The sequence below is a fragment of the Tenrec ecaudatus genome, chromosome X (assembly GCF_050624435.1).
Source record: "Tenrec ecaudatus isolate mTenEca1 chromosome X, mTenEca1.hap1, whole genome shotgun sequence".
Lineage (NCBI taxonomy): Eukaryota > Metazoa > Chordata > Mammalia > Afrosoricida > Tenrecidae > Tenrec > Tenrec ecaudatus.
The window spans coordinates 18,831,217-18,849,054 of NC_134548.1; the positions used below are offsets into that span (position 1 = coordinate 18,831,217).

At 44.7% G+C, this 17,838-nt stretch overlaps 1 protein-coding gene across 1 annotated transcript in view; it reads left to right on the plus strand.

The window, feature by feature from the left end:
• The window catches only part of PHEX (phosphate regulating endopeptidase X-linked), a 228,224-nt gene that overhangs the window by 44,195 nt on the left and 166,191 nt on the right, over positions 1-17,838 (plus strand). Inside the window, exons 4-6 of the mRNA XM_075538878.1 lie at positions 5,481-5,567; positions 6,562-6,788; positions 13,020-13,088. Coding sequence (XP_075394993.1) covers positions 5,481-5,567; positions 6,562-6,788; positions 13,020-13,088 — 383 coding nt within the window. The remainder of the gene's footprint in view (positions 1-5,480; positions 5,568-6,561; positions 6,789-13,019; positions 13,089-17,838) is intronic.

Sequence of the window (17,838 nt, forward strand, 5' to 3'; positions counted from 1 at the left end):
ACTACATCCTAATCTTTCATTGTTTGGTTACTCACAGCAGATGCCATTAAGAAGCTAATTACACTTTGTTGTGTAGCATTGTGGATGGTTACTAGACCTTAACTGCCAGACCACTGAGAATCCTGACCTAGCCAAGTTGACACAAAACATAACTATCACAATTACCCAATGCAAAGATGGGAAGCAGTCTTGACTAAGCACTTCACAGAATGGGGTGTTAACTGTTCTTGACTGAGGGTAGTGAGTGGAATAGAGCACGGTTTTCTTCTGAGTCTGCCAGTAATGGGGATGACATAGGGATGCTCAAAGGAAAATCTTTCAGATTATGATCTGTGCATATTATACTGCACTTTAGTTGAAAAAGTCTACATAAAAAAATCTTTGTTGTCTTGTTGCCATCGAGTTGATTCTGACTCACAGTGACCCTACAAAACAGAGTAGAACTGAACTGAACTGCCCCTCTGGGTTTCTGAGACTTCAGCTGTTGACAGAGTTCAAAGTCTTATCTCTGCCTCAGCAGCTGGTGGTTTTGAACTGCTGGCCTTGTTAGCAGCCCAATCCACAACCAGTCTGCTGCTAGGACAAGGAATATGAGCACAATTATTTTCAGAGGTTAAGACTGAATACAAAATAGCTCTCTTTAAGGAGCATTGCCTCTATTAAGGGGCCACGCACACGGTGGGAGCAGAGGGCTTTGGTGAGGTGATTAGTATAATATATGAAATCATCGTACACTCAGGGGCAGTGTCTTGGGGTAGTTTAAGGCCTTTGGCCAGCAATATCCTGTGAGAGTGAGGAGGGAATCATTTGTGGGGTCAGCACAAGGAGCAAGCGTGATTACATCACCATTTTGTGTAACGCTACTAACCTTCCCATCCTGTGTGAACCACCATGCACCTATCACTGATTACATGCTTGGACCAGAGCTTTGAATTGGCTCATTCCACTTTGACCCTCAGCTGAGAATTTGCCTTTCTACTCCAGATACACTGAATTGGAACCTCCTTTTGCACAAGATCACCCTGAGGCTCCAGCCTGGCTATCGGGCTGGGGGCTCTCTGTATATTACATTAAAAATAAAATTCACCACAGCCCTGGAAGAAACGTGCTATTATTATCTGGAATTTACAGATGAAAAGGAAATGGAGGTTTAGAGAGGTTAAATGATGTCTCAAAAGTTTTTTTTTGTTTTTTTAAACATTTTATTGGGGGCTTGTACAACTTTTATCACAATCCATATATCCATCCATTGTGACAAGCACATTTGTACATTTGTTGCCATCATCATTCTCATTTTTCCCTTTCTCTCCACTCTCCCTTCCTCATGAAACCTTTATAAATGATAGATTATTGTTTACATATCGTACATCTTCCTCTGTCTCCCTTCACCCACTTTTTTGTTGTCCATCCCCCTGGGAGGGGGTCATAGGTAGATCCTTGTGATCGGTTCCCCTTTTCTCCCACCACCTTCCCCTTATCCTCCTGGTATCTCTTTTCTCATTATTGGTCCTGAGGGGTTTATCTGTCCTGGATTCCTTCCCTGTGTTGTGGGATCTTATCTGTAGCAGTGCGCATGTTCTGGTCTAGTCAGATTTGTAAGATAGAATTGAGGTCATGATAGTGGGGGGGGGCAAGCATGAAAGAACTAGAGGAAAGTTGTATGTTTTCTGGTGCTATACTGCACCCTGATTGGCTCATCTTTTCCTCGCGACCCTTCTGTAAGGAGATGTCCAGTTGCCTGCAGCTGGCCTCTGGGTCCCCAATCTGCACTCCCCCCTCATTCACAATGATTTGATTTTTTGATGTCTGATACCTGATCCCTTCGACACCTCGTGACTACACAGGCTGGTGTGTTACTTCCATGTGGGCTTTGTTGTTTCTTAGCTAGATGGTCGCTTGTTTATCTTCAAGCCTTTAAGACCCCAGACGTTACATCTTTTGATAGCCGGGCACCAGATATTATAACAATCCATAATTCAATTAGATCAAGCATAATTATACAGTTGCTGCCACCATCATTTTCAAAACATTTTATTTTTTCTTGAACTTTGATATCAGCTCCCCAGTATCCCCTTCCTCCCGCACCTACCCCTCCAGGAACCCGTATTGTATTATTATTATTTTGCCATATCTTACACCAGCCAATGTATCTGTTCCCCTACAGTTCCATTATTCCCTCCCCATGGAGTGTACAGCAAGTTTATTTTATTGAGCATAACGAAGAGAGGAAAAATACCTTGATAGTATGAGAGTATGTCAAAAAGTATTGTTGTTAGGGTTCACTTCATACCTGCACTGCTTTGTTCCAAACAAAATGGTTTGAACTTAACCTCTGTGGTCCGTGCCTGGGCGCAAACAAGTGCTCACAGGAACACAGCTGCTTGAGTCTCCTTAGGGTTCCTTCCAAAAAGTAGGGTTCTTATAAAAACGGGAACTTCTGAAGGAATTTGCCGGGCTAATTCAACTCTAGCTAAGCTTACAGAGACCATGTTTTGCATCCTAAAGGGATAATTTTGATAGATTTTCTCAAAGGAGACGGTGTTCATGAGGGCTTTTTTCAGGAAGGTTTCAGAAAGTGGCAACTCGATTGGTGAGAATAAGGCCAGGAGAGTTGCAACAAAGACATTTTTTTCTCCCCATCAAGACAATACACCGCTCATTCAGTGAGGGTAGTGAGGGTCGGCGTATGAAATTTTGTTGGGAAACCTTCCCATGCACTCTACAGCCCTGATCTTGCCCGTTCAGACAACTTTTTGTTCTGCAAACGCAAAGACCTTTTAAAAAGAACACACTGATTTGAGTTTTTCCAAAGATGCCAGAGCTCTTGTTTCCACACAGGACCAATGGAACAATGCTGAATCCTGTAGGAAAGAGAGAGATGAAAACATTAATCTCAGAATACGTGTAGGCCCTGATGTCTAGACATAGGCCCTTCACATTTTTACATTTTTGTGTAAAAATGGTTTCTGTGATATTTGTAGGCGCTCTGTTGGAGTAGTGTTTACGCACTGGGCTGCGGTTCACAGGGTCAGCCGATCGAAACCACCAGCTGTTCTGAGGGAGAAAGAAACAACTCCCATAGTTCCAGTCTCTGAAACCCACAGGAGCAGTTCTTCCCTGTCCTATAGGGTCGCTATGAGTCAGCATCGACTCCATGGCAGTGAGTGAGAGAGTGAGATTTGTAGCTTCATGTATGTAATGCTCAAATAGGATGACTGGAAATACTGTTCAAAAATCATACCAGAAATTGAAATGACCTGTAGTTTTCCTTTTCAGTTGTAATGGGGGGAGGAGTGCCTGGGTGGGTGAGGGAGAGGAACAAGAAATTCTCCAAGAAGCAGCACAGGCGGCTGGATGGGAAATGTCCCTGCCTGGGTGACCCATGCTCAGTGCTTTAGGGACATTTTAATAAACTGCATAATTGCCTTTGATAGGCAGGCTTTGTTTGGCGCTCATTAATGACTCTCCCGGCTGGGTTTTATTCCTCTCACCCCTAATTCACATGCAGAGATACAGAAAATGGATGCTATCCACTGATTGCCACACCACTGTCTGCATATCAATGCTGCCCTGCCTGCCTGGGGAGAGGGAGAGAAGGAGAGGAGAGAAGGGAAAGGGCAGGAACTGGCACTAGAGGAATCTGTTTGAAAAGCCCACCTCTGGGTACAGAAACCAGAATTTTGACATCTCCAAGTCTGCTGTTTGCGTGGGGTGAGGGTTTGGGGGTTGTGCTCTACTAAGCACGTCCACGTCCTGTTAACTCCCCTCTTGTGCTCCACAGCTTACCTCGGGTGCACTCACAGGTAAATATTGAATGCTTCCAGTTATTTTTATTCCTCTAGCTTGTTTTTGGTCCTCCGGGCATTCCTTCCAGCCGCCGGTGGCGTGTTTATAGTCTTGGAACAACATCACATCCCTAAATGAAATCTGGAGTATTTACTTCCAAATGTGCGTCTCCACAATCTCATGGTTGTGTAAGGCGTATGGTGGGAAGGCACATGACCTGATGTGAAGGAAGACATAGATGTTGGGTTGATGGTGGTGGTGGTAGAGCTTTATCTGTTTATACAAAAACCGGTCCTCTTTATTCTCGGGACTAGTTTTCCTTCTCTGGTGGTATAATCCTACCCAAGGAAGAAACCACAAGCCTGTGGGAATCCTTGAAAAAAGACCACAGGCAGCCCCACTTAATCTATTTTGCTTGACGCTCCCGAGTTTGATGGACGTGCGTTATATACAGACGTTTCTGAAATCCTGGACAGGAGGTTGGGGTTGCGTTTGGGGGGAAACCTCAAGCTAGTTTAGAAGCACATCCCTCTTCAGGGCATATGTGGTGACTTATTATTTTTATTGGCCCTGTACATTGCGTCTTGTAGCTCTTCCGAGAACTTGTGGGAACAGCTCTTGCCCCATGATTTGGGAGGCTGCTGGGGTTGGTTCAGAAACAAGCCACCAATGCCGGTGCGATAGCGCTTGGACATTGATGCAGGTGGCCCGTCATGCTGTGGTCACCTGAATTTTCAACACTTCCCCTTGCTTTTGGATTAGGGTCAGGGTTTAGAGGTCCTGACCTCCTGTGTCATGGTGGGGGGTGGGTGGAAAGAAGGCCATGTGTAATTTCCAGTTGACCCTTGAATAACACGGATGGGGGCTCAGCTGTTGTATCCGCTTACAGTGCCAAGGGAAGCATAAAATGAACTTTGGGTGAGCAACTCACTGAACCTCGACTCTTCGCTTTTGAAACACTGGAGGGAAACTGTGGCCCGTGGTCACTTCCCACCTCCAAACAATAGTATCCGTAATCTTGTCCCTGGAAACTCATTTTCAAAGTGGGCCTCTGTCCAGCCTCGCAGCCATTTTGCACACAGAGCCCTGCCTAGGTGGCCAGGGCTCTGGTGGGTAAGTGGGCCAGGTTGCGGGCAATTTGTTTAGGCTTCCTCATCTTGCCTCCCCGCTTCCTGCCCAAACATCCTCTTCTGTGTCCACAGCATGTTTACGCAACGTCAAGTACAACTTTGAAGGGGCGATTTCTTCCAGGTGACCTCCCTGTGAGGCTGGGCTGTGAAGAAGTCTTAAGGAACCCGATCCCTGATGAAATTGCCGCACCTGGAGAATATTCCTCAGTGCAGGAACAAGGGACAGACTTCAGTTATTTTGGGCTCTTGAATAAATGAATTGTTTCCTTTTGTGTCGGTGGCAAAAGAAATTAACCCCCGGCTGAAGGTCTAGTCTCCGTTGGAAATTGAACTGGTGCTTTTCTTTTGAGGCCTGAGTATGAGAATGTTCGATTGCTTTTATTTGACCCTCAAGCCACTTGGACTAGGTTCTGCTGTATGCCTGGCTCGCCCAGATCTGGCGTTGCCAGTGTCGTCTGTCTTTACATTTCATTTTCTGGAGGCTGGCTCTGTGATTGTCAACGGACCTCCAGTTCGGCCTCACGTGGGGGTGGCTACTGATGCAGCCTCTGTTACCCTTCACAGCCCTTTTGGAGAAATCAATCAGTCGAAGGCGGGACACCGAAGCTGTGCAGAAAGCCAAAATCCTTTATTCATCCTGCATGAATGAGAGTGAGTAATAAAGAAAATAAATAAAATATTGAACACACTTATTCCTCAGGGGCCCATTAATGCGGAAAGATATTGTTAAAGGAAAAAGAGCACTCAAGAAAATTTTATTCATCCTGAAAGGTGTTGTTTAAGGAAAGGGACCAAAGGCTGGCTCTGGACCAGCTCAACCTCAGTTCCTCTCTTGTTGCTGCCTGGAGGGAGGATATGCTTTGATTTCTCTCCCTTCGGATTTTATGGGTAGCAATTAGTCTGTGAGAAACTTGGGGAGTCAGAAGGGCAAAGCCCATTCATTGTACCTGGGTGCCTAAACCAGAAACAGGGGTCGGGGGGCAGGTTTGGTCTGAGAAGGAAGGTGCCTGGGCAGAGGACACTATGGAGGGCTGATCTCCTTAAGACCGAGGGGTGGGGGTGGGATTTCTGGTTCTCAGGCATCTCCATCTGGTGCCTTGGGCCCGTTTGCACATCTTGTGTCTCCTTGGAGTTAGAAGAGATATTTGTCCTTAGAACAGCTATTCTGCCTAGTCTTCTTAAAAACCCCATATCTCTGGGAATCATGGTACTAGTTTAGGGTTTGGGGGTATCATTTGTTGAGCTAGCAGTAGAAGATGAGAGAGGCTGATGGGTAAATTGGCTTTGGTGAGCGGTTTCCTTCAGTTAAGGAAATCCCTCCGTCCCGTGGAGGATGACATCTTTCATTGCCTTCAGCGAGCACACCGTTTTGGGAGGTGGTATGCAGCAGGTTCCCTGCTCTGCTGTCCTGGCAAGAACACTAGGTTTCGACCATGGGCTTGCAGTGTAAGCCATCAGCAGTCCTGTGCCGGTGATTATGCTCAGTCCACTCCACCTCTCCCCCACAGCCCTTTCAAGACCTAGGGTTGCAATTTTAAAGTAGGGGCCTTGCCGAAATTTTCTCTGTGAGAAAATGTACCTGCCCTTCAGGTTGGGTAATTCAGTGTCCAATGTGATTTCTCTCCGCCTGTCTGCTCCTTTTCAGAAGCAATCGAAAAAGCAGATGCCAAACCGTTGCTGCACATCCTACGGCATTCGCCTTTCCGCTGGCCTGTGCTAGAGTCCAGTATCGGCCCGGAAGGGGTTTGGTCGGAGAGGAAGTTCAGCCTTCTGCAGACACTTGCAACGTTTCGGGGCCAATACAGCAATTCTGTGTTTATCCGTTTGTATGTGTCCCCTGACGACAAGGCATCCAACGAACACATCTTGAAGGTATAGTGGAGAGGATGTTCTTCCTGGGAATTCAGTCCCAGGTTCACCTTTTTTTTGGGAGGGGGGGTGTCTTCCTAAAGGAAAGAGATTTACACTGCCTTAGTGAAACAATAATGTCAACATGCTGTGGAGTCGCAGGATGTAGGATCGTTTCCGTCCTGCCCCCAGGGTGTAAAATATTAGCAGACAAGTTATGTCCACTTTCCAGGAGGCAGAGGAGTGAGTTTCAAGTGCTCTGTGATAGGACCCTCCCATATCTACTCTCGACATGGGCAGGGCTCCTCCACTCCAATGGCTTGAGGGTCAAGGTTTCCCTTGGCTAGCAAAGATGTTCTGAACCCGGTCCTGAGGGAGGAGAGAAGCCTGCCCTGGCTCTGTGTTCCCTTTTCACTAACATCTTCCTGAGTTTGAGTGCTGACGTCAGTCTGCGCCTCCTGCTTCCTTTCAAAGAGAAAGCCATACCCACTCGAACGGTGGTCAGTCGTGGGTTCAGGGCTTCAGTGCTTGTTTGGCGGGGAGCGGCAGCAGCTCTTCCACGAGAGGAGTGCGCTGTGTGGATGGACCATGAGCTGGATTGTATTGTTATGATCAGGAGACGGTCAGCAAGCTCCTGCAGTGAAAGATGCATCAAAGAAGAGCTGTGCAAGAAATCAAATAACCTTTCTGCAGTGCTTTCAGGTTGGGATCCTGCTGTTGTTCTGCTCCCGCTGTTACTCTGCTCGTGAAGGTTTTATGGAACCTCTGTTGTTTTTTTTTTCGGTTTTTGTCAAACTACAAAATATTAACCATCGATTTCTCATTGAGGTCATGGAGGGCTTAGACTTTTAAAACCATATTAACAGAAGAGTAGTCAGTCTTCCAACATCTGAACCCTGAAGATTATCCTTTGATTTAGACCAGGGGTGAGTCAACCTTTTCTGTAGAGGACGGACTATTGTAGCCTTTTCAGGCCATTTGGTCTGTCTCTGGGGCAAGTTCTCTACTCCACCTGCATGAATGGGTGTGGTTGTCTGTGGCGAGTTGGCCGGCAGGCTGTCATTTGCTGACCCCTGGTCTAGACAGTGAATGTCTCAATAAAGCAGCGGAAAGAATTGCTGTGTATTCCAGAGGACATTGTCAGTTCCAGAAACAGTTTCCCTGTTGGCAGATGAAGCAGTTACATGGCACAGAGACACTGTAATCTTATCAGGAGAAGGCCGGCTAGGTCAACAATGATGGGGGACTAGGTCACGATGGTCACCGTCTGTGAACACAACTCCTCATTTCCCTCCTCCCCCCTGTTCATAAATTGCCTTTACGAGCGTGAAGCAAAACAAAGAAAGAAAGTGGAAAATATAAAAAACAAAACTAAAATGGAATGCTTGGAGCTCCCCAGGCATCCCGTATGTGTTGTGGAACACAGTCTGGAAGTCAGTTGCTGTGGTCGATCGAAAGTGTTTGGGTGTTCAAGAGGTTGAAGCTCACACTTTGGCTTTGTGATTTACTCACGGGCCGTCCTGGTGGAAATTGCCTTCTCCTCGCAGTTTCAGTTTTCTCAGGTGTGAAGAAGGGTGGAAGCCCTGGAGGTGCAGTGAGTAGTCTCTTGGCTGCTACCTGAAAGATTAGCACGTCACAGCTACCAGCCCCACCACAGGAGAAAGACGGGGCAGCCTGCTTCCCATGCGTACAGGTTTGGCAACCCTATGGGGCATTTCTACTCTGTCCTAAAGGGTTGCTATGAGTTAGAATGCACCCAATGGCAATCCACAGGGTTTTCGTTTGGGTAACGAAAGATGAATTATGTTTTACTTTTCTCCCTCTTGCCATGAGGTTTCAATCTGGGCGGAGGCTTCCCCCATGGCACAGATGTGCACTTTGGCAATGCTCCCCTGTGGCAAGATGGCACAGAGTTGGCTCGAGGGGGAAAGGGAATATGAAAACACAGGAAACAGCAGAAGTTAATCTCTGGAAATATTATCTTGCTACGTGTACTTGTGTTTATTTTATGTAAGGAGAGAGCCAGAATTAGGATTCATGGGACAATAAAATCTGTAATCCACGATAGAGTGTTTAAAAGGCAAGAATGTGTCACTATTTACTGAAAACAGCGACTCACAGTCATCATCACTCAGGGATCTGCATTTGTTTGGCTCCCCGGGAAAATTCATAAGGTTGTCCAAGAGCAACTCGATTGGAAAAGAATTTTCTCTGAAGTCTTTGCCTGTCCTTTGCCTACACCATCAGTTAACAGGTGTTATTTTGTCTTCAACCCGGGACGTTATCGTAATCAGAGTATCCATTGGAGGAAAAGAGGTCACATTTTTAGTTAAGCTCATTGGCATTGGTTTCATCCTACTTGTAAATACAAGGATTCAAAACACAGTGTCATCATAGTTGTTTTCTGAAGAAAGACTTTTGCCTCAGAGCTTGTAAATTTCTAATAGGAGTCAACTGACTAACCTGATAGAAACGATAACAACCTGAAGCTTTGACGGAAGTCCGGTAGCCCCACTTGAATCATCCCAACGTTTATGAGGCGTGGATTTCAGCCTTGGGTTTCTTGGTGTGATCTACACAGTGTCCTTTTCCATGAGACTGCAACTCAACGGTGTCCAAGTGGGTCCAAGTTTCATTGGAAGCCAAAGTATCTTAATCATAATATTGTGTTTCAGGATCCTGGTTTGCTGAATTTTTGGTCGATTGGGAATTGTAGTAGTCTGAAGCCAGGTTGGCTTGTAACTTGGTTGTTTCAAGCCAATTAGAGAAGGTCAAAGAAAAATAATTTAAGGATTTTTAGCAACACACACAGACACAATAGGCATCTCCCCCCGCCCCCAACAAGAGCAGTATCTTTCTTTGACATTTTCTTAATGTCATTTACTACTTAACTTTTGTGGAATCTGTTGCTTCCAAAGTCGGTTTTCATAAAAAACAAACAAATGATGATTCCACATAGATTTTCCATATATATTAAAAAAGGGAAAACTATTTGGGATTATAAGAAAGTGAAACGGAAACCAGAGGACAGGGATCTGAACAATTTAAAGTCATATACATTGATGCTATGAGCCTGTAGGGTGAGTTTTGTATTCGGATGCTATTAATTTTTTTGATTTGTTATTTAGATGAGTCTTGTTTATGTGGCTTGGCCTTCTAATGTGCCAATCATCAAGTTAAATGAGAAACTCTGCTGAGGTCTGTTGTATTCAGTGTTTAGGCCATTGCTGCGGTTCAAGGAAGAATAAGTCATAGGTTTAGAGATGGTTAAAACATATTGAACAATTCATGTACAGTTATGTGACATCCCTGTCTATAATTTTGACAGATGCATAAAGATAGAACAATTTAAGAGAGAGATTGAACTGCCTTAAACTGGTCTTTCACTGTCACAATCCAGAGCGAACTGTCCCTTCGCCGTCCAAATGACCTCTGTAGTCAACCACTCTCCCCGTCTCAGCCCCAGGGAACTTGATCTACTCTCTAGCCCAATCATTTTGCCCCTTTCAGAATGGAACAGAAATGCACACCGATTGTTTTGTGTATCAGTCATTCATGCCTCCTTATTGATGAGAAGTATTTCACTGGACAGACACCGCAGTTTGTTTGTCCATTCACCAGTCTGGGGCGAGTCTGAATGACGTTTCCGGGAGGTTTTTGTGCTAGCACACACTGCATTTCTCCGGAGTCAATGACTGGGGTAGGATTTCTGCGTCTTAGAAGAGAGTTTCCAAAAGTTTGTGGGAAAGGTCCATGAAGCGTATTTTGTCCTTGAGCTTTTGGAAGTCCCTTTCTCTATAAGTGGAAGTTGAACTGCTTCCCTAAGTGGTTGTGCCACGTTTTGCACTCCTCCCAGCCACACAGGAGCGGTTGTTTTCCACCTTGTTGATTGCAATTGGCCTTCTTGGTTGTCTTTTTGTCCCCATGGCTACACTGTCTCTAGCCATTCTAGATGTGCCGTGCTGTCTGATTGTGGGCTTAGTCGCGCTCTCCAACATGACTCTTGAGGTTGAGCATCTTTTCATTTCCTTACTTTTCCTCTGCATGTCTTCTTTGGCGAGGTGACTGGTCCAATGTTTTGCTCACTTTTGAAAGGAGTCGCTTGTTGTCTTTTGTTTCCATCAGTTTATTGGGGGCTCATACAAGCAGTTCCAACAATCCATACATCCATCGTGCCAAGCACATTTGTGCATATGTTGCCATCATTCTTTTCTCTTTTTTTAATCGTTTTATTAGGGGCTCATACAACTCTTATCACAATCCATACAGACATCAATTGTGTAAAGCACTTTTGTACATTCATTGCCCTCATTAGTCTCAAACCATTTGCTCTCCACTTAAGCCCTTGGCATCAGGTCCTCATTTTTTACCCTCCTTCCCCAATCCCCCACCCCTCATGAACCCTCGATAATTTATAAATTATTATTTTGTCATATCTTGACCTGTCCGACACAGTAAAGTGGGTAAAGGGAGCCATCATTTTTTAAAAAACATTTTCTTTCTACTTGAGCCCTTGGTATCAACTCTTCATTTTTTTCCCTTCCTCCCCCACCCTTCCTCCCTCATGACCCCTTGATAATTTATAAATTATTATTATTTTCATATCTTACATCGACTGCTGTCTCCCTTCACCCATGTTTCTGTTGTTCATCCCCCTTGGGGGGTGTTATATGTTGATCATTGTGATTGGTTCTCCCTTTCTCCCCTCACTTTCCCCCTACTCTCCTAATATTGCTACTCTCATGATTGGTTCTGGATTCCCTGTGTTTGCAGCTCTCATCTGTACCAGCGTACATGCTCCGGTCTAGCTGTGTTTATTTGTAAGGTAGAGCTGGGGTCATGATAGTGGCGTGGGGGTTGGGGGAAATATTAAAGGATTAGAGGAATGTCGTTTGTTTCATCAGTGCTCTACTGAACCCTGTCTGGCTCATCCCTTCCTTGTGACTCTTCTGTCTACAGATGGGCTTTGGGTCTCCACTCCGCCCTCCCTCTCATTTGCATTGATATGATTGTTTGTTGTGGGCCTTTTGATGCCTGATACCTGATCTCATCAACACCTCTTGATCACACAGGCTGGTGTGCTTCTTCCATGTGCGCTTTGTTGCTTCTCTGCTAGATGGCCGCTTGTTTATCCTCAGCTGCTTGTCTTATTATTGTTGAGTTTTGTGAGTTTTTTATAGATTCGGAGTAGAAGTCCTTTGTCATATATGTGATTTTCAACCTATCTGTGGCTTTTCATTCTCTTAAGTGTGTATTTCCTAGAGAAAGAGCTTTTAACATTGAAGTCTAATTGATCATTTGTTTCCTTTTATAAATTTCTTTGCCTAAATTCAAATAACAATGACCTTCCCTCTCTTTTCTGTGACCCAATTTGATTTAATGTCCAAGGTGTGAGGAATGGGTTGAGGGTCATTTTTCACATGAGGGGCAAATTAACCTAGCGTCATCTTTGAGGGAAAAATCTTTCCCCCCATCGAATTGCTTTAAGATGCTGACAGTTTTAACTCAAGGATGTATAATATATACGATTTTATAATATGAATTATACTTAATGTCTCATTCTTATTTGTGCCTGTAATCACCAATCTTCAACTCTCCAGAGAGGGTTCCAAAATCCATCAAGATTTCTCAAAACCAAACTGTTGTTTGATTCCTTTTTATTCAACAACATCAAAGCAATATGTTATTGTAGAGTGTGGAGGTAGCAGACTGAGTCTGCTTACAGGTGTGTTGTGTAAGGTGCCACCCAGTCAGCTCCGACTCTCAGCACTTCTATGCCCAGCAGAACGAAACACTGCATGGTCCAAAGTCTGCTTAGTCAGCACAATCCAGACTGTGTTTGATGAGATACTATAGTGAGATGAATACACATCCAGGTGACAGAAGATTACAATGCCATGCTGAGCTCAGCCCAACTGTGTCACCTGAGAAAAATCACATCCCTTCCCTGGCTTTTCTTTCTTCACTCATCAAATAAAGGAGGAAAGGCACATGATATCTAGGAGCTATGTCAACTCAAATGGTTTTGGTGCTGATAAATGTAGGTAGAACCTTAAAAGGATTGGAAACCCATGAATCAGGAAAGAAGGGGCAGGTCTTTATGATATCCGATGTACCTATAGCGATGCCGCTCTGAGCACAATGGATTCTTACAATGGTGACACAGCTCAAAGCATGGTTGGGACGTAGGTGGTCTCTTGGCTCTTGTTAAGAATGTACGGTGCTAGCTGATGGTTTCTGGTTTTGTTTCAACAGCTGGACCAAGCGACCCTCTCCCTAGCCGTGAGAGAAGACTACCTTGATAACAGCACAGAAGCCAAGTCTGTAAGTTTTGCTCCTATCTACCAGTGTGTGCCTTTTTAGCGGCTGTCAGGTTCACAAGCTGTTCCGAAAAGCCTGATGCTGGACTGGAAATGAGCAGTGTGGCTCAGTGATGACCAAGTTCTCAATGCAGGAAGCAGAAGCCTTTTTATTCTGGAGAAGTCCCTATGCTCAGTGCTTTCATGCCATACCTTGCTTGTTTCGGACACTTTAGACCCATGTTGGAGACTTCATTGAACTTCCAAAGGAGCCTAAGACCTAGGGACCTCGCTGGCTTCTACCCAGCCTGAAAATCCCGTGCTGATTCTAACCCCTGTATCTAGAAGGGCTCAAGGGACAGGAAAGAAGCCAAGATCCCAGGCAGCTTTCTGGTGGAGGACATTCATCAAAGAGGATGGACAAGATTTCCTCCTTGGACAGAATGAACTTTCGCCCATCTGGGGCACCTCTGTAAGGATCTCTGGCGGTGTGGTGGGATAGGTGTCGGGCCGCTAACCCCACCAGCCCCTCTGCGGGAGGAAGATGCGGCTGTCTCATCTAGTACAGATTTCAGTCTTGGAAACTCCATATAGGATGGCTGCAAGTTGGCATGGCCTCAAGGGCAGCCATTTTTAAATATTCTCCCTCACTATAACCAATTAGCCCAGTCCTATTCACGCCACCTTGATCTCTTCTAGCTGGTCCGCCCTTTTTCATCCTTACAGATCTGTCGATCCTCGTTGATTCCTGACGACAGTCTTTCTTACTGTTCCACCGTGCCTTCAGTCTCTTTCTTCCTTAGCGCCGCTTGACATACTTGCTCCTCCCAGCACGGCCCCCGGCATGCCATTTCCATGCTGCATTGCTCTTTTGAAGAGTTGTGTGTATTGCTGTTAAGAATATCTACGGCAAGCCATACAGTGAATCAACTGTTTCTACATGTACCATTTCATGACATTGATGACATACTTCAAGTTCCACAACCATCCTCACCCTCTTCGGAGTTGTTCCTCCCTCCTTAACATAAACTCGCTGTCCCTGGTAGTGCCCATCAAGTGGAGGATGGTTTGTTACAGAATTCCACACCTTATCAGGTGCTTTCAATATAGGTGACCAGAATTCTCAAGGGTGCGTTCAAGGATGCCATTATCTATTTTATCCTATGTAGATAGTTCTCAAAAGAGCATACTGCTCAAGACTGGCCAATTTTAACACGAGTTTAGTTAAACTCTTGTTCAATTTTCAGATGATTTCAGGGGATATTTTTGGTTTAAAGTTTCAAGGAGATTTCAGGGCTTCATCTAAGCTCCCTGTCTCTAGGAAGTCTGGAGTCTGTGGGAATTGGAAATTCTGCTTTGTATTTTCTCTTTTGTATCAAGATTTTTCTATAAAATCTCTTTTTTTCCTTTTATGGACTTTTACTTTTGTAACTTTTTCCTTTACTCCTCATGTGTGGATCTGCATGCCTCATAGACAACATACAGTATATACATGCTTTGCTGAGATAAGCTGTGATACATTTTCATTAAAACATTACATTGTATACATTAATCTTGTGCAAGAACAAAGCTAAGCCCAACCGCATCAGCTGGTAGTTGACCTGGCACTAATACCTGTGCCATGGCATTCCTTCTTTAACAAACATTTCTCATCACACGCAAATCCGACTAGGTCACCGTGGGACTCCACCAATAATCCAAAAGATGATTATTCCCTAATCAGGTCCGAGTTCTATAAGAACAACAAATAAAGTCAACCGGAGTTCAAATAATAACAGCTGTCGGTGCATCGTGCAACCTCAAGGTCGGATCTTTGAATTGATGGCAATGACAAGTTTAGCCTCTTTCTGTTCCTCATTCCATTCCTTCCAGGAAAATCCCTACTTGAGAAAATTTAGCAACCAGAGAACAGCTTCCTTTTCTGACTTTCCTAATTGACGAAAATCTGTTTCCTTGATAAAAATCATCAGGAATGGAAGCTGGACACCATCAGTTCTTCCGTCTCTCAACAAAGAAAACCGTTGCACATCCTCCTTGTAGTCTTGATTCTTCACCCTCTATTGTTCTAGATGAATAAAAGCTAATTGTGCTTTGGATGGTTGCTTGCAGGCTTTGAAGACCCCAAGCACTACACAGCAAACTAAGAGATAGAACAGAGGTGCTAAACATGTTCAAAACGCAGTCTCACTGCCATCAAGTCGATGCCAACTCGTAGCCACCCTCTGCTAGGCCAGTTAACATAGAGCCATGACCATCCACTTCCAAACTAAGGGAACAAATCACTCAGGAGCTATCCCTGTATTACAGTAATCAGCTGTGCAGCTGGGCCTTCAATCAATACAATATTTCCATCACTGTAACCCGCCCCCACCCCACTTCCTGCCCCCGGGAACGACTGATATCCTTTGTTCTAGGTACATCTCCTTTTCTATCTTTTTATTTATGTGAGATCTACAGTATTTGCCCTTTTGTGATTGACTTATTTCTAATGTCTCCATGTCCCATCCACATTGTACTATACATTAAGACTTCATTTCTCCTACGGGCTGAGTGGTATTCTATTTTTTGTATGCACACATTTTGTTGATTCCCCTTTGTTGGTGGGCACGTGGATTACTTCCACCTTTTGGCCATTGTAAGTAGTCTGCTGCGAACATTTGGTTAAAGGTCTCTGCCTCTCTGCTCTCCAGTCTTTGGGGTCTCTATCTAGGAGTGGAATTGCCGGGTCCTTTCGTAGTTCTCTGTGTGCTTTTCTGAGAAACTGCCTCGCTCTTTTTCACAATGGCTGAACTGTCTTGCATCCCCACCAGTAATCAGTGAAGGTTCCAATTTCCTCACATCCTCGCCAACATTTATCATTATGCTTATTGTACCCGTGCTAGTGGAAGTGAAATGGTACCTCATGAGGGCTTGGGTTTGCATGTCTCTGATAACTAATAATGCTTTCATGCGTTTGGTGACCATTTGACAACAGATCTCTTCAAATCCTTTATTCATTTTCGTGATTGGGCTCTCTGTTGTTGGCAGATATTTATTGGGTATGTTGTTGATTAGTTTTGGGTAAAGTATGTGATTTCTGAAGACATTTTCCTGGTTTTTACTTTGCATTCGCCCTGTAAGACAGGATCGAAATTCCTCAGGGGGGATTCAGGGGCTTCGTTATGCCTTTTGGTCTCATCTGTTTTCACACGTGCACTAACAAAGCAGCTCACACCGTTCACAGGAGCACCCTCACTCTTCAGGGCCTGTCTCCCTGTAATCCTGTGTCCCTGAGTCTTCCAGGCTGGAATTCCTCCTCTGGCTGTTAAAGGTCTAAGCACTTTAGCAGTTTTATTAAGGAACTGATTTTGATCTCTCTAGGGTTATGGCGAGTAATTACATGTTTATCTCCCTTACTGCATCACATAATCCGAGAATCAGACTCGTGTTATTTAAATTTTTGTCTACATTGCTCCATGCCTCCCATATACACAAATTTCCTAGCATGAAGCCTTCTACGTACAATGTCCAGTTGCTCAGTAAAAAAACACTAATGGTTGTATTGAGATATAATTAACATAGCTTATAATTTAATAGTTCAAATACTAAATGTTGTCCAAAAAATGGAACTTGAAATAGTACAGCATTACTTCTGACCATGGCTATATGCAAAGCTTGCTTACTGACCCAATAAGTACTTATTAAAAGCCTGCTACATGCTAAACAGGAGCCCGTGGGTAGTATCAAAGGTTACACACTGCACTACTGCCTGAAGGGTGGTTGTCCAAACCCACTCAGAGGGTCTTGGAAGAAATGTCTAGTGATTGGCTTCTGAAAGATCACAGCCCGGAAGCAGCCTGTGGAGTGCAGTTCTCCGATGCACACCTGCGGTTACCATGCGTTGACCTTGATTTGCCCAGAAGAGTTGGTTTATTTTTATTGTTCTTTAGGTGTCAAGCCCTGTGTTGTGGTTATGTGCTGTAGAATCGGTTCTGACTCACAGGGACCTAGTGTACAACAGAGGGAAGCGCTGCGCTCCTCTTAATTGTTGCGTTGTTTGAGTACCAAGCCCCATATTGGCCCTCAAGTCATTAACAGTACAAATAGCCTGCAGAGTCAGGTGCATGATAGGAAATCTTATTCTAGTAGTACAATTGTGAGGTGACCTCATTTAATGCCTGGTGTATTGTATTTTTGCAACTATATCTGAAATCAAAGGTGACCTCCCCCCCACCCCCGCCCCAAAAGATGCCCTTAAGATACTCCTCCAATGATACAGTCCAATCATTGGTTCATGAGCCCACAGGGAGGAAATTCTGTGTTGGATACTTGATAGCTTTCCCTTCATCACCCCTCTCCTGTCTCCTTTCTCTCCCCCTGAGCTAGGAAGGAGACATTTGTGAATGTTACACAAGACAGAAAAGACACAGGCGTGCAGTCCTTGGCTTTTCGCCTCTTAGATCGTTGAGCTGGATGAGTATAAATCCCTGTTCTCGCGGTCTTCGTGGCTCACGGCTCCTGCTTCCAGAAAGTCCAGAGCTTTCTCAGCATTTTATTAAAGCCTCACTTTCCTTGGAAAGAGGACTTCTGACCTTTAATGTTCTATTCTGGGTTCGTTTGGAGATGGTTTATGTAGCCGCCATATCACCGGCTGTGAGAAAACTAGTTCTCTTGATCTGTGATGGCTTCTCTGTCTCTCCTGAGGATGGTGCCCGAGTAGCCCTCACCCATCTTCCTCCTGACACAGTAGGTCGATGGTTGGCACTGCATCATGACTTTGAACATACCTTGGGTAC